At 40.1% G+C, this 14,464-nt stretch overlaps 1 protein-coding gene across 2 annotated transcripts in view; it reads right to left on the bottom strand.

Annotated features, from left to right (window-relative positions):
• LOC109910881 (alpha-parvin) overlaps nucleotides 1-14,464 on the bottom strand; it is a 97,555-nt gene that overhangs the window by 15,883 nt on the left and 67,208 nt on the right. For both annotated transcript variants that reach the window (XM_048606809.1, XM_020510130.2), the window contains 3 exons: nucleotides 11,225-11,365; nucleotides 3,533-3,648; nucleotides 1,068-1,126 (listed from right to left, as the gene is read on the bottom strand). In XM_048606809.1, coding sequence (XP_048462766.1) covers nucleotides 1,068-1,126; nucleotides 3,533-3,648; nucleotides 11,225-11,365 — 316 coding nt within the window. The remainder of the gene's footprint in view (nucleotides 1-1,067; nucleotides 1,127-3,532; nucleotides 3,649-11,224; nucleotides 11,366-14,464) is intronic.

Below are 14,464 nucleotides of genomic sequence, written 5' to 3'. Positions count from 1 at the left end.
CACGACAAAGCAGCCCGCTTGACTAGCACTACATCCACAAGCATCCACTCCCTCCACCACCTACACTCAGTAGCAGCAGTGTGTACTATCGACAAGATGCACTGCAGAAATTAACCAAAGACAGCATCTTCCAAACCCAACAACCACTTCTAGAAGGACAAGGGCAGCAGATACATGGGAATGTAAGTTCCTCTCCAAGCCACTCACCATCCTGACTTGGAAATGTATTACCGTTTCTTAACTGTTCGTGGGTCAAAATCCTGGAATACTCTCCCCTAAGGGCATTGTGGGTCTACCCACAGCACATGAAATATGGCTGTTCAAGATAGCAGCTCACCAACACCTTCTCAAGGGCAACTAGGGATGGTCAATAAACATAATTTTGAACACCTCTCTCCCTCTAAACATCTTGCTTTAAAGAGAACAATTGAGCCTCTCAAAACCGGATCTGCAGGTTACAATGGGAGTGTGTTTGATGTGTGTCAAGGAATAGCACTAAGCATGCATCCAAAAGCTATGTCACAAATATCCACTTAAGTTGATCATGATCCTAGGATTCCATCCCTAACGGCATGGTGAATGTACCTTACACCACACATACTGCAGTGGTTCAAGACATCTGACCCACAAACTCTACTCTGAGGTTTGTAGTTCATTTCGGCTCAAATCAGCAAAAGCAGAATCAAGCACAGTTTTTACATTTCATTCCATAAAATTAAAATAGACAAACTTCTCGTGAGGAAAATGTGCAACATTTTAGTGACTGTACAGTGAGACAGGGGTGGGGAGGAAGCAAACTGAGAGAGAGCCTAAAAATACCCTGCTGACAAGCTCTTGGGATAACTTTTCTGGGAATTACTGGATGTTTTGAAAGGTTTTCATTCTCAGCAGCTTTCCTTTTGGAGATGTTTTGATTTACTGTGAGATTTTGAGAACTGCCAGCTCTATTTTCCTTGGCTTTTGCAGAAACTGCTGAGCTCCCCGTACAGTTAACAGAACACAGATTAGCAATCACGTGTCAAACTTTTACATCTGTCTTCGATTACAGAACAACTGTGTTTACATACTCAGTATTGCCAGTGATTTCTTCTTGGATATGCCGAGACTGCAGAATTCCCTCTCTTTTCTGTGGGAAAGAAATAAGTTAAAAACAGTCAATGTTTGAAACAATCAGTACCCCTAAACCCCAAATTCCACCAAGTCCCATTCTCCATCATGCTAAGATACACTGGCTTCCAATCCAACAATATCACCATTTTAAAATTCTCACTGTCACTTTCTAATCCATTCATAATGAACCCTTCTGCAGCTCTACCTATTCTCACCCCACCCTTCCTAAGAATGCAGTGATTCTCTCTCCTCCTTCCCACAAAGGAACTGATTCTCTTTTCGTAGAATCATAGAGATGTACAGCATGGAAACAGACCCTTCGGTCCAACTTGTCCATGCCGATCAGATATCCTAAATTAATCTAGTCCCGTTTGCCAGCATTTGGCCCGTGTCCCTCTAAATCCTTCCTATTTATATTACCATCCAGGTGCCTTTTAAAATATTGTAATTGTACCAGCCTCCACCCTCAATGAAAAAGTTGCCCCTTCGGGCCCTTTTAAATCTTTCCCCCTCACCTTAAACCTATGCCCTCTAGTTTTGGACTCCCCACCCCATGGAAAAGACCTTGGCAATTCACCCTATCCAAACCCCTCATGATCTTATAAACCTCTAAAGGTCATCCCTCAGCCTCCGATGCTCCAGAGAAAATAGCCCCAGCCTATTCAGTGTCTCCCTGTAGCTCAAACCCTCCAAACCTGGCAACATCATTGTAAATCTTTTCTGAACCCTTTCAAGTTTCACAATATCTTTCCTATAGTAGGGAGATCCGAATTGCATGCAATATTTCAATAGTGGCTTAACCAATGTGCTGTACAGCCTCAACATGACTTCCCAACTCCAAAACTCAATGCACTGACCAATAAAGGCAAGCATACCAAATACCGACATCACTATCCTGTCTACCTGTGACTCCACTTTCAAGAAACTATGAACCTGCACTCCAAGGTCTCTTGTTCAGCAACACTCCCCAGGACCTTACCATTAAGCGTATTAGTCGTGCCCTGATTTGCCTTTCCAAAATGCTACACTTCATATTTATCTAAATTAAGTTTGCATAAATGACCCGGCTTTGGGTATGTGGTGTACAACTGCAAGGTTGGCAGATGGTACAAACCTTGACAAATAGATAAACTGGTTCAGAAATTTGTTATCTCAGAAATTCAACGTTTTTTTTGTAAAATGCAGCAGTACCTTTCATTGGTTAGACCTCAGCAGGAGAATTTTGTATAATTTTGACAGTACACTCCAATAAAGGAGAAGGTCCAGAGGAGTTTTACTGGAAAGGTATCAGGAATGAGGTGCTTTTGTTATATGGCGAGACTGGGGTTCTTCTCCTTCAACAGTGAAGGATAAGGGAGGCCGACAAAAAGTATTATAAACGTGTGATGTAGCAGACAGTAACTCCCTTCAGGCTAGCGGGTTGGCAGATATAAACTCTTTGGATTAGAGGGAAAATGAGGAGAAACCTTTTTAGGGAGGTTGTTAAGATCTGGAGAAACTCAGCAAGTTTGGCAGCATTGGTCGTGAGAAAGCAGAGTTAACATTTTGGATCCAGCAACTGCGTTCTGAAGAAGGGTCACTGGACGAAATGTTAATTGTTCTTTCTTTCCACAGGTGCTGCCAGACCTGCTGAATTCCGCCAGCAATTATGGTTTTTGTTTCGTTTCAGATTTTCAGCAACTTGCAGTTCTTTGTTTCATTACATTGCTAAGATCCAGAATTGACTCCTACTCAGAAGAAATACGAACAAAAACAAAGTTGCTGAAAAAGCTCAGCAGGTCTGGCAGCATCTGTGAAGGAGAAAACAGAGTTAACGTTTTGGCTTTGGTGACCCTTCCTCAGAAATACAAAAGAAATATGATTTAGTCTTTGCCATCGATGCACACATTATGGGTCCAGTATAAATAATTAACTCAGATCAAGTGATCTAATGGGTAGCTGATTCATTTTCCAGACCCTTCCTGTTGTTGCAACAAATTCAAATCAACACTTCTAAGTCAAACATTAATTTAATTTTCACTCTATTCCTGAAAATTCCCAGACCAATTGTACATCTTGACTCTGTCAGTATTAGACATAACACCCTTCAGAGGTTCAGAGACAGGAGGAGCTGCTGACGTGCAGAATCTGAGATAACAAGGTGTCGAGCTGGATGAACACAGCAGGCCAAGCAGCATCAGAGGAGCAGGAAAGCTGATGTTTCGGGTCTGGACCCTTCTTCAGAAAGATTTCTGAAACGTTAAGATCTGGAGAAACTCAGCAAGTTTGGCAGCATCTGTGGTGAGAAAGCAGAATTAACATTTCAGTTAACATGAAACGTCAGCTTTCCTGCTCCTCTGATGCTGCTTGGCCTGCTGTGTTCATCCAGCTCTACACCTTGTTATCTCACCCTTCAGAGGTTTCCTTTCTGGTAGTCACTTACCTGGACAACCACCACTTGAACAGAGACGTGATCCGGGAGTCGGATTGGTGCCCTGAAGTATTGGGAAACTGCAACCAACAGGTGGAGAATGGCAACCAGACTCTTCATATGAACACCTAAGTAACCATAAAGACACAAATGAACAGCATTGTTTCAGACAGTGTCTCAATAAATGAGGTTAAGCAGAGTTGCAAACAAATAATAAAAGCAGCCTCTCACACTCAAGCACATGAACCAGATGGGAAATTGTGTCAGAAAATCCCACGGCTTCAACACTTGATCAGTTACTGCCGTGAAATTTTTAAAAAACCAAGTCAAAAGATGCTATCACCTCAGGACCGGATAAATCATATAAATTTTAGTTGAACAGCAGAAGTAAGTTGCTCAATAGCGACACAGATGCATTGAAATTGCAGAGTGTGAAGTAGTAAACACATTAAACCAACTGGTCCTTAGGAAATCACTTGTCCCTTATTTTGAAAAGGCTGGGAGGTATTAAGTAAATTTGTTTGCAATGGTTAGTAACTCCTTGGAAGTAACTAAGAAAAATTTTCCAAAGCTCTAAGGTGAGTGTGCTAACCCTGAGTCTGAGTTTTATGAGTTAAGTTCCCCTCCAGTGACATTGGCACAAGGATCAAGGCTACCACTCCTAGTGCAGCACTTAAGAAGTGCTCTAGTGTCAGAGAAGCCACCTTTCAAATTAGATATTAAACCAAATTATTCCACATTATGTAGGTGCAAAAGGTTTCACAGCACTATTTGAAGAAGCTCAAGTGAATTCCCCCAAAGGTCAAATGCTTGTTTGAGCTTTCTATGTGAATGAGCTGTTGCACTTCCTGTGGTGGCTACACTTCCAATGACCTCATTGGCTACAAAAAATTTTGAAACATTATGAGGTTGTGAAAAGTGCATTAAGAAAACCTTTGTGATAACAGCAGTGCACTTGTGTGAATGAGCAACATTTTCTATGAACTAATATGATTCTGACATTCATCTACAAAAAGGAATTTTTCCTGTTACATCAGAGGAGGCCATTCAGCCTGCAATGCACGGGTTGGTTCTTTGAAATAGCTATCCAATTAATTCCACTCCCGCTGCTTTTGCCCATTATTGTGAAAACTTCTCAAATTAAACAACTCGTTCTTCTCAGCACCAGTCCGTGCAGTTGAAAATATCTCCAATACGGAACAACTTGACAAATCTACCCAATAATTGCCAGGAGAGATATGGAGATGCAGTATGGCACACTGGAAACAGAGGAGGCCATTCAATCCTGCAACCGGTACTCTAATTCAGTTAAATTATGGCTGTTCTGTATCCGAACCCCACTTACTCACCATGACTCAGTCATTCTTGCCTCACAAAATTCTGTCAAAATTTTGTAATTGTCCCCTACCGCCAGTCTCAACAACATTTCAGGGCAAATAGTTCCAGATTTTCACTCTTAGTATGAAGAAGTGCTTGCTGACTTCAATCCAACAGCCTGGTTCTCATTCTAAAATTGTACTTTTGTCTAGTTCTGGGAAGAGTGGCTCATTCTGTGACTGGTTTGCTGCTCAATTGAATCTCTGCATATACGGACAACAGTTACAGGAATCATATCCGTCTGTATAAACCTGGCTCACAGGGAGGAGAACGGCTGTGGAAAGCTTTGCTTCTGCACAAAGCCTCCAGATTTTCGAAGAATGCGACAGCTGTTGTTCCTGGCATTCACACAGGAAGACTACATTTGAGCCCAATTCCAGCTTTTGGAAGGCTCTGCTCTTAATTTCATTGCACTAAGGTCAAAGGGGGAAAAGACTCTAAATCCAAGAGCATCAGAGATAAATTTTCTGTAAATCCCTCAGCAACAAAAAGGAAGCTCTCTGGGATAAAGTTGACAACTTTTGGAAAAAAGCATTTAAAATGAGTGGCAACCCATCTCTGGTCAGCTTTTCCAGACTGTTGACCACTCGTTTCCTTCTGTGTAAACTGGAATTGCAAACCAAGGAGTTGAACCCAACTGAAGAAATCTTGTTCCACTCTGTGTACAGGTGAGTAGGTAATTTGTGTTCAATCTTCCTCAATTCTGTTACGAAATGATCTTTTCAGAATTCCCATTCAGCCTTCAACACAATGTAGTGCACTCTTTATGATAGAAGCAGACAGTTAATTTGGGACAGAAAGGTGCATAGATATAAAACATTAGCTGGAAAACACACCCATACACATACTGAGGAAATGTCTGCAAGAAAATAAAAGTGGACAACTCTAGACGTACAACTCCAGATCCACAGATCAGCATCTAAATTGCAAAAAAAGAGTTATTCTTGAGACTTCTGTTGGTTCTGGTAATTAGTTCTTAGATGCAAATGTGAACTTTCAGCGCTAACAGATACAAGGATGTGAAATAAAAACAGGAGGTGCTTGAGAAACGCAGCAGGTCTGGCAGCATCTCTGGAGAGTGCGACCAAGTTAATGTTTCAAGTCCGATATGACGCTTCTTCAGAACAGGATTTTATGGCATTGTTTTGATGTCCAGAACTTGCTAATTTTCTTTCTTCTGCAATGCATGCAGAATACACAGGGTATGTTGGAGAGACTTGTGTTGTACTTATACCAGAGCATGTATGTTTGCTTGCACATAACTATGTTCACAAGTTTGCACCCATGTGTGTGTGTCACAGTGTGGTAACATTACCAACTCTACCTGGTTGGATTCCAAGAGCTTTCATCACATTTACTTCCAAAAGTCCCGTGTTCATATTTAACTGCCATTGGTCTGCTAATGCATATACCTACTCTATAGCTTTCAGTGTGCAGTAAAACCCTTTTCACTTCCTAGACTCTCATCATTCACAAAATATTCTGTTTAATCCTTCTCAGATCCATAGTGGATGACCTCAGACTTTCCCACAATGAACTCTATCTGCCAGCTTTACCTATTCTCAGTTTTAAAAAATGTTCCACTACTTCCATTCTTCTTGTCATGGTGGGAAATATCATACTTCACCAAGTTAGACTTCATTAGCGATCTTCTCACCCAATCATTTAATCTGTTTTAATCCTCTAAATCTCTCTTTCCATCCCATCATGCTTTTCCAGGTATCTTTATGTTGTCAGTGAATATGAATCTATTACACATGTAACAGGTCCTCTCACCTCAGTAATTAATATACATTATAAATAGCTGAGGCTAGAAAAACATATCTTTGTGGTAAATCTCCAACATAATATGATTCCATCCTGAAAACGTCCCATTTATCCATCCTCTGTTGTGTGTCAATTAACCAACTCTTTATCGATTCCAACATACTAACCCACAATCTAATTAGCCTTTAACTTGAGTACAACCTTTTGCATGGCTCCTTATTGAAAGTCTTCTGAAAATTCAAATACATATAATGATTTCCTGTTATTTACCTTGCAAGTTATAACTTCAAAAGTATCCAATATATGTTTCAAACATGATCTCCCTTCATAAAATCATACTGATGCTATCTAATTTTATTGCAATTTTTCAAGTGCTTTGTCATTATATCTGTATTAATGGATTCTGGCATTCCTCACAATCCTGATTTCAGGCCAATCAAATCTTGCAGTTCCCCACTTTTTTTATTCTCTTCTTTCTTGAAGAACAGGTTTATATTTGCTGCATTTCAATTCTTTGGGGAACCAAGGGACATTCTCTACTGTCACCTCTTTCAAAATCCATCAGTCCTTGGAGATTAGTTTCATTGATTAATCTGGCAATATTTCTTTGCTGGCATTAGTTTCTTCATGTTCCTCACTTTCATTTGATCCTTTGTTCCCCACAATATCTGGAATGTTCCTTGTGAAGATAGGCACCAAATATTTGTTTAATGTCCCTGCTATTTCCTTATTCCCAATTTTAATTTCTCCAGTTCCTGCATTTAGGAGATCCATGTTTACAATTTTTTCTTATTTTGGCATATACGTGACATCTCTGAGATTCTTTAAAAAACAAGTTCAAATTACAGTAAACTCCCTGCAGCTGTGAGATCACGATTCCTGAGTTTGCCTATCCGTGCCAAAAATTAAGTAGCAACAAAATTCAACATCCGTGGGCAAACTCGCATATGCATGACTTTTAACCTGTATTTTAAATGAGCTCCACACTTGTGAATTTCATCATTCACAGGGGTTCTCAGAAACAGAGCCCTCGCACATGCAGAGGAATAACAGTAGTTCTTTCTCAAACTTTATTCTTTTTCCCTCTTCATTAATGTTATTGATAACCCTTTGTTGATTTTTTAAAAAAAACTTCACAATCTTTACACTTACTACACTTCTGAGCGACACTGTAAGCTTCCTTGTTTCATCTAATAATATGTTTAATTTCTGTAGTCAGCTTTGTTTCCAATACTTTTGTTTTTTCCTCTGGGTTTTATTAGCATTTATGTAAGCGTTGGAATTGATGCAAAGTGATAGTAGGCTAAAACTCTCTCCATACCAACAAGAGTTTCATGTTGGTAGTCTTCAAGCAGACAGACTTATATGAATGCAGACCTCTAGGAATAGAGTAAAGATTGCATTATTCTGTACAGTTAGAAGGTATAGACTGAACAATACCCATTGCCGCTTTTGAATTGGTGTCAGAGCTCACTGACCATTTAAAGAGATTGAGAAAGGAGTCTCTGGAGATTCTCTACCATTAGGACTCACGTAGAGTCATAGAGTCATACAGTATGGAAACAGACCCTTCGGTCCAACCAGTCCATGATGAACATAATCCCAAATTAAACTAGTCCCACCTGGCTGCTCCAGGCCCATATCCTTCCAAACCTTTCCCATTCATGTACTTCTCCAAATGTCTTTTAAACTTTGTAATTGTGCCCACATCCACCACTTCCTCCAGAAGTTCAATCCACATGTGAACCACTACCTGTGTAAACCATTTGCCCTTGTGTCTTTTTAGAATCTCTCTCCTCTCACCTTAAAAATGTGCCCACTTAGTCTTGAAATTCCCTATCCTACGGAAAAGGACAACTACCCTTTCTGTATCACTCATTATTTTATAAACTTCTTTAAGGTTGCCTCTCAACCTCCAACATCCAGTGGAAAAAGTCCCAGCCTTTCCTGCCTTCCTTTATAACTCAAACCTTCCAAACCTGGCAACATCCTGGTAAATCTCTTCTGAACCCTCTCCAGCTTAATAATATCCTTCCTATAACTGGGTGACCAGAACTGAACACAGTATTCCGGAAGAGACATCACCAATGTCCTGTACAACCTCAATATGACTTCCAAACTCCTATACTCAAAGAACTGAGCAATGAAGGCAAGTATGCCAAATGCCTTTTTAACCATCCTGTCTATGTGTCGCAAACTTCAAAGAATTACATAGCTGAACCCCTAAATCTCTCTGTTGTACAACACTACCCCAAGGCCCTACCATTAATTGCATAAGCCCTACCCTTGTTTGTTGTACCAAAATGCAATAACTTGCATTTATCCAGATTGAACTCCATCTGCCATTTTTCAGGCCATTGACCCATTTGATCAAGATCCCTTTGTAATTCCTAGAAAATCTTCATTGGTGTCTACTGTGCCACCAATTTTGATGTTGTCCTCAAACGTACTCACCATGCCTTCTACATTCTCATCCAAATCGAATATATAAATGACAAATTAGGACACAGAACCGATCCCTGTGGAACACCACTGGTGACAGGCCTCCAGTGCGAAAAGCAACCGGCCACCATTACTGTCTCCTACGGTTAAGGCAATTATGTATCCAATTGGCAAGTCACCCTGAATCCCACGTGATTTCACTATACTGATTTGTCTACCATGTGGAACCTTGTCGAAGGCTTTAGTAAAGTCCAAGTAAACAACATATACTACTCTGCCCTCATCAATTTTTTTTTGGTAACTTCCTCAAATAACTCAATCAAGTTTGTGAGACACTATTTTCCTCACACAAAACCATGCTGACTATCCCTGATCAATTTTTGTCTCTCTGAATGTCCATAAATCCCATCTTTTATAATCACCTCCAACAATTTACTTACAACTGAAGTCAGACTCACAGGTCTATAGTTCCCCAGTTCCCCTGACAACCTTTCTTAAACAAATGTAGAACATTAGCCACTCTCCAGTCATCAGGCACCTCACCCACAGTCACATATGATGCAAATATTTCTGCCTGGGGTCTCACAATTTCTTCCCTTAATTCCCTCAATGTTCTGGGATAGTTTAGGTCAGGTCCTGGAGAATATCCAAATTTATTTTCTCTAATACCTCCCAAACTTCCTTTACTGTAACGTGAACTGATTTTAGAACATCAAAATTTATTTCTCTGCATTCTCTAGCCTCCATTTCTTTGTCCACAGTAAAAACTAACATAAATAGTCATTTAGTATCTCTCACATCCCTTCTGATTCAACACAAAGACAACCTCCTTGATCTTTAAGAGGCCCTACCCTCCCTCTAGTTACCCTTTTGCTCTTAATGTATTTGTACAATCTCTTGGGATTATCCTTAACCTTATCTGCCAATGCTTTCTCATATCAGGGGGTGGCAATGGCCTATTGGTATTATCACTGGACTCTTAATCAAGAGACCCAAATAATGTTCTGGGGACCCAGGTTCGAATCTCACCACAGCAGATGGTGGAATTTGAATTCAATAAAATATCTGGAATTAAGAACCTAATGATGACCATCAATCCCTTGTCGATTGTTGGAAAAATCTATCTGGTTCACTGATGTCCTTTAGGGAAGGAAACTGCCATCCTTACCTAGTCTGGCCTACATGTGACTCCAGACCCACAGCATTGTGGTTGACTCTCAACAACCCTCTAGGCAATTCGGGATGGGCAATATATGCTGCCTAGCCAGCGACGCCCTCATCCAGTTAATGAATAAAGAAAAAAAATTCCCCTCTTTGCCTTCCTGATTTCTTAAGAATGCCCCTACACTCTTTATATTGATTAAGAGACTCAATTGAACCAAGTTGTCTATATCTAAAATCAGATTCTCTTTTATTTTTGACTAAAACCTCAATATCTTTATTCATCTATTGTTCCTAATCTTACCAGCCTTACCCTTCACTCTAACAGAAATATAATGCATCTGAACTCCTGTCATCACACTCTTGAACGCCTCCCAAATGTCAGCCATCCTTTTATCTGCAAACAGTCTACTCTAATCAACTTTTGAAAGTTCTTGTCTCATACCATCAAAATTTGCCTTAGTCCAATTAAAAACTTTAACTTTTATGGAAGATTTGTCCTTTTCCATAGCATGACACAAGCAAGAGAAGGTTATATGTACTTTGTCAGTCAGCCATCACTAAGTGGCTTAAGAAGATGAGAGGTTTGAACTAGGAAAGAAAAGTTGTATTTATATAATCCTGTCCACAAAGGTTTAAAGACAGATTATGTTTTCTGTAACATAATCACGATTACAATGTAAGAATACGAGAATTACAATGCACAATGCAATCAGAGAAATGGCAATGGGATAATCACCAGACTTTTAAAAAATGACATTGGTTGAGGGACAAATAGTGGGCCAAGTGACCAGCAAGAACTCTCCTGGTCTTCACTGAAATAGAGGCTGAAGAGAGGTTGAGAGTGATTTTAGATAAAAGGTCCTCAAATTGAACATTTCAGTGAACAAATCTTTATTAGTATTATCTTTATTAGTATTACTAATGCATACTCTCCCCTGTTAAAATCAGACTCACTATCAATCGTCCACTTGATGTTTCTGGGTGGCAGTTTAAGCGTTTCATTGATTTTTTCAAGAACAGTCTGCAGTTTCTGTTTCTGGGCAATTTCCGACTGCGTCACTTCAGCTACATTCAGCTTTTCACCCTCCAGTTTCTCTGTGCAAAGTAAACAAAAGCATCAGTAATTTGTTATTTTTGACAACGATATACATTTGCATGGCACCTTTTATTCAGTAAAACTTGTACATAGGAACAGGAGTAGGCCATTCAGCCCTTCAAGCCTGTTCCACCAGAGGTTATGTTTGGACATCTTAGGGTAGTACAGAAGGAGGAGATTACAGAGAATGGGAGGGATAAGGACATGGAATATCTAAAGACAAAGATACAAAATATTGTAATGAGAACAGTACACAGGGGGTGGTGGTTCCATGGAACTTTATGTGAACAAGAACACAGGCAGCAGAGTTTTGCATGACCTCAAGTTTACAGAGATTGGAAGACGGGAGGGCATTGGAATGATTGAGTCTAGAGCTTTTAAACTGGAGTCTGAGTTATGTCTACCCTTGTGATCATAAAAACCAAACCAACATGTGAAAAATTAAATACCAGAGCATGGCAATAATGTGTGATCCCACGAGCTGTAAGTGTTAAAATAGAAAATAAGACAGTTTAAATTCATGCATAATGGAAAATGAGAGTCTTTTATGTGGAAGCCTGCTTGGAAAATACAGCAGGTTTTCCATCATAAATCTCCATCACGGCTATACCAAGTGCCATATGACCAGCCAATCTCCCTTAGTATCGTACATAGCAAGCTGGATGATAAAATGCTTTATTAGGTATAATGTGGAAGTAGATATTACTCTGTTACTATGGTGGAGATGTAATCGTGGTACTTTTCCCAGATGATACCTGCTGGCACCTTGTGGTATTTACAACCTCTCCCAGTCTGGGGTAACAGGTAAGCCTTATAATTAATTGCCATCAATCCTGTATCTTGGACGCATCTAGTAAATAGTGGAGAGGGTATGCCATCTTTGAGTATCTACAGAAGAGACACGGTCCTTAGATAACAAAGTTTATTCATGACAGTAATACGTACAATGTCATTCAGTCAGGCATGATGACTAGTATCTTAATGATCTGGTAAAAATACATCTGCTCCTTCCAAAAGCTACAGTCCATGCACAGTGTGTGACATCAGCAAAATGGGTGGAAGCAATGTAACATGAGCAATGTAACCTCTTCAGAACGATTACCTGACACGACAGCACTGAACCTTTTAATGCAAAGTTCTACTTACTGTAAATTTTGAGGTCAGTTAGACTTCAATTGCTTGCAGATTAGGGAGATTGGCTATTTGAGGAAGAGCTTGGTAATTTCATCACCATGGGGAAAACTAACACAGGACAACCAGCTTTGCATTTCTTCTTCAAATACATAAACACGCTTGACATCTTAATATTCAAAACCTGGTTTGGGGCATCAAATATTACTGTCTTAGAATTGCAGATCTTCAGTGATGTATACATGTTCAGCCAGATGAAGCAAGATTAGGAGTTTCAGGTCACTTCCATGGATAACAAAAAAGAATTGCATCTCCATGATAACTTTCATGATCCAGGGTTTAATTCAAACATTTTATAGCAATGTAGTGTTCTCATTGTTGTAATTCAAGCAACATAACAGAGCCAATGGAACTAAATTAAAGATCTATGAATTTCCCCCATGTGTTCTGAACAATATTTACTTCTCAACCCAATTTCTAAAAATAAAAAGTAGTATCTGCTCATTTATCTTGTTGGGCGAATTGACTGCTGGAAATTGCACAAATTTACAGCACGTCAAAAAGTTCCTCATTCACTGTAGCAAACTTTGGAATGTCCCGATGTCATGAAGGGATCTAGAAGAAATGGGTACTTTTCTTTTCAGTCAATCCTTCACTTCAGCCTTTCTTTCTGTCTCCACTTAGGTTCAGGGTGTGGGCTTTACGCAGAAAAACTCTGCACAGCAGGAACGGTTGTTGTTGTGAATATCTCGTTCATGGTTCACATGTCTTAGTGGGCAATTTTTAGTTTTGGAAATTAAAGTTTAACAGTATTGAATAGAATAAATGCAACTAAAGCATCTTCGAGTGCATGTAAAAGGTTGGGGTCGTGTTGCTTTCAGAGGTTAACAGGAAAGTAAATAATTAAACTGTTGGGTTTTAGCGATTGCCAGAGGAAAATAAAACTGAAACAACTGGCAGTTCAGAAGGTTACCCAGGTCTTTTTAACTGAATTAGAACAGAAAGGGTGCAGCTATAAAGCAGAAAGTGAGCTCAGTTAGCTGGCATCTTTGGTGCTGACTTTTACCAGAAATTGGCCACGTGTTAATCTTGGCGACTTTCACAGAGGATTTCTCTTTGTGAGCCTGAGAGAGTTTTCTCACGCTACTCTCTGCATTTCGTCTCATTAGGTATACACCACACCTCTCTGGTGCCTGGCTTGAGCTACCTTCCACTCAGCAATGACAGAAGGATTCAGCACTGCCAGGGCTACCAGTGATGGTGCCATTTTTAGTAACGAGCTACACTCCAGGTCAAGTGCTACCAGGCACAAGCTGCCCTTCGCAGTGCACGCAATAACAGGGGAAGACAAACAAAACAAAAATGCTTCTGATAATCAAGGATCCCCCACCCCCCCACTCCCTGAACCTCCATCTTCCTTTCAGCTTTCCATTACTCTACACCTTCATTGCACCACAGCAACGGTTAACCTGCTCTGGCTGCAACCATTGGTTACCGTTCCAATGAACCAGTGTAGGGGGAATATCAGAAACAGAACAGGTCCTTACTGCTGTGAACACTCAATATCTGTATCTCACACAAATGACACTTTATAATATTTCTCAAAACCAGAGGACTTTAACAAGGAGGGCCATGGAATACTGCGAGGTGGATCTGTAGCATGTTCTCATAAATGCAGCACAAGCCATGTCACACAAATACAGCGGGAGATTTTAAGTGCTACATGATTACTGATACCTTATTCCCCCTCCCACTCCACACATTAAATACAAGGGCAGTTTGGAGACTACTTGGAGTTCAATTAGAGGAAATCAGCTCTATGCCATTGTCCATGAAACTTGGATTGTCTTTGTGAATTGCTGACTTTTAAAGTCACTTACGATTATTTCTGCTTCACAGGGATAATTATGATCAATCTGTTATGACCAACGATATGGCCCAGATTGCTCACGAGCAGGATTTGTCTC

Source organism: Rhincodon typus, chromosome 17, assembly GCF_021869965.1.
Source record: "Rhincodon typus isolate 14 chromosome 17, sRhiTyp1.1, whole genome shotgun sequence".
Classification (NCBI taxonomy): domain Eukaryota; kingdom Metazoa; phylum Chordata; class Chondrichthyes; order Orectolobiformes; family Rhincodontidae; genus Rhincodon; species Rhincodon typus.
The sequence above is the reverse complement of the archived record's forward strand: the minus strand, read 5'-3'. Positions and strand labels throughout refer to the sequence as shown.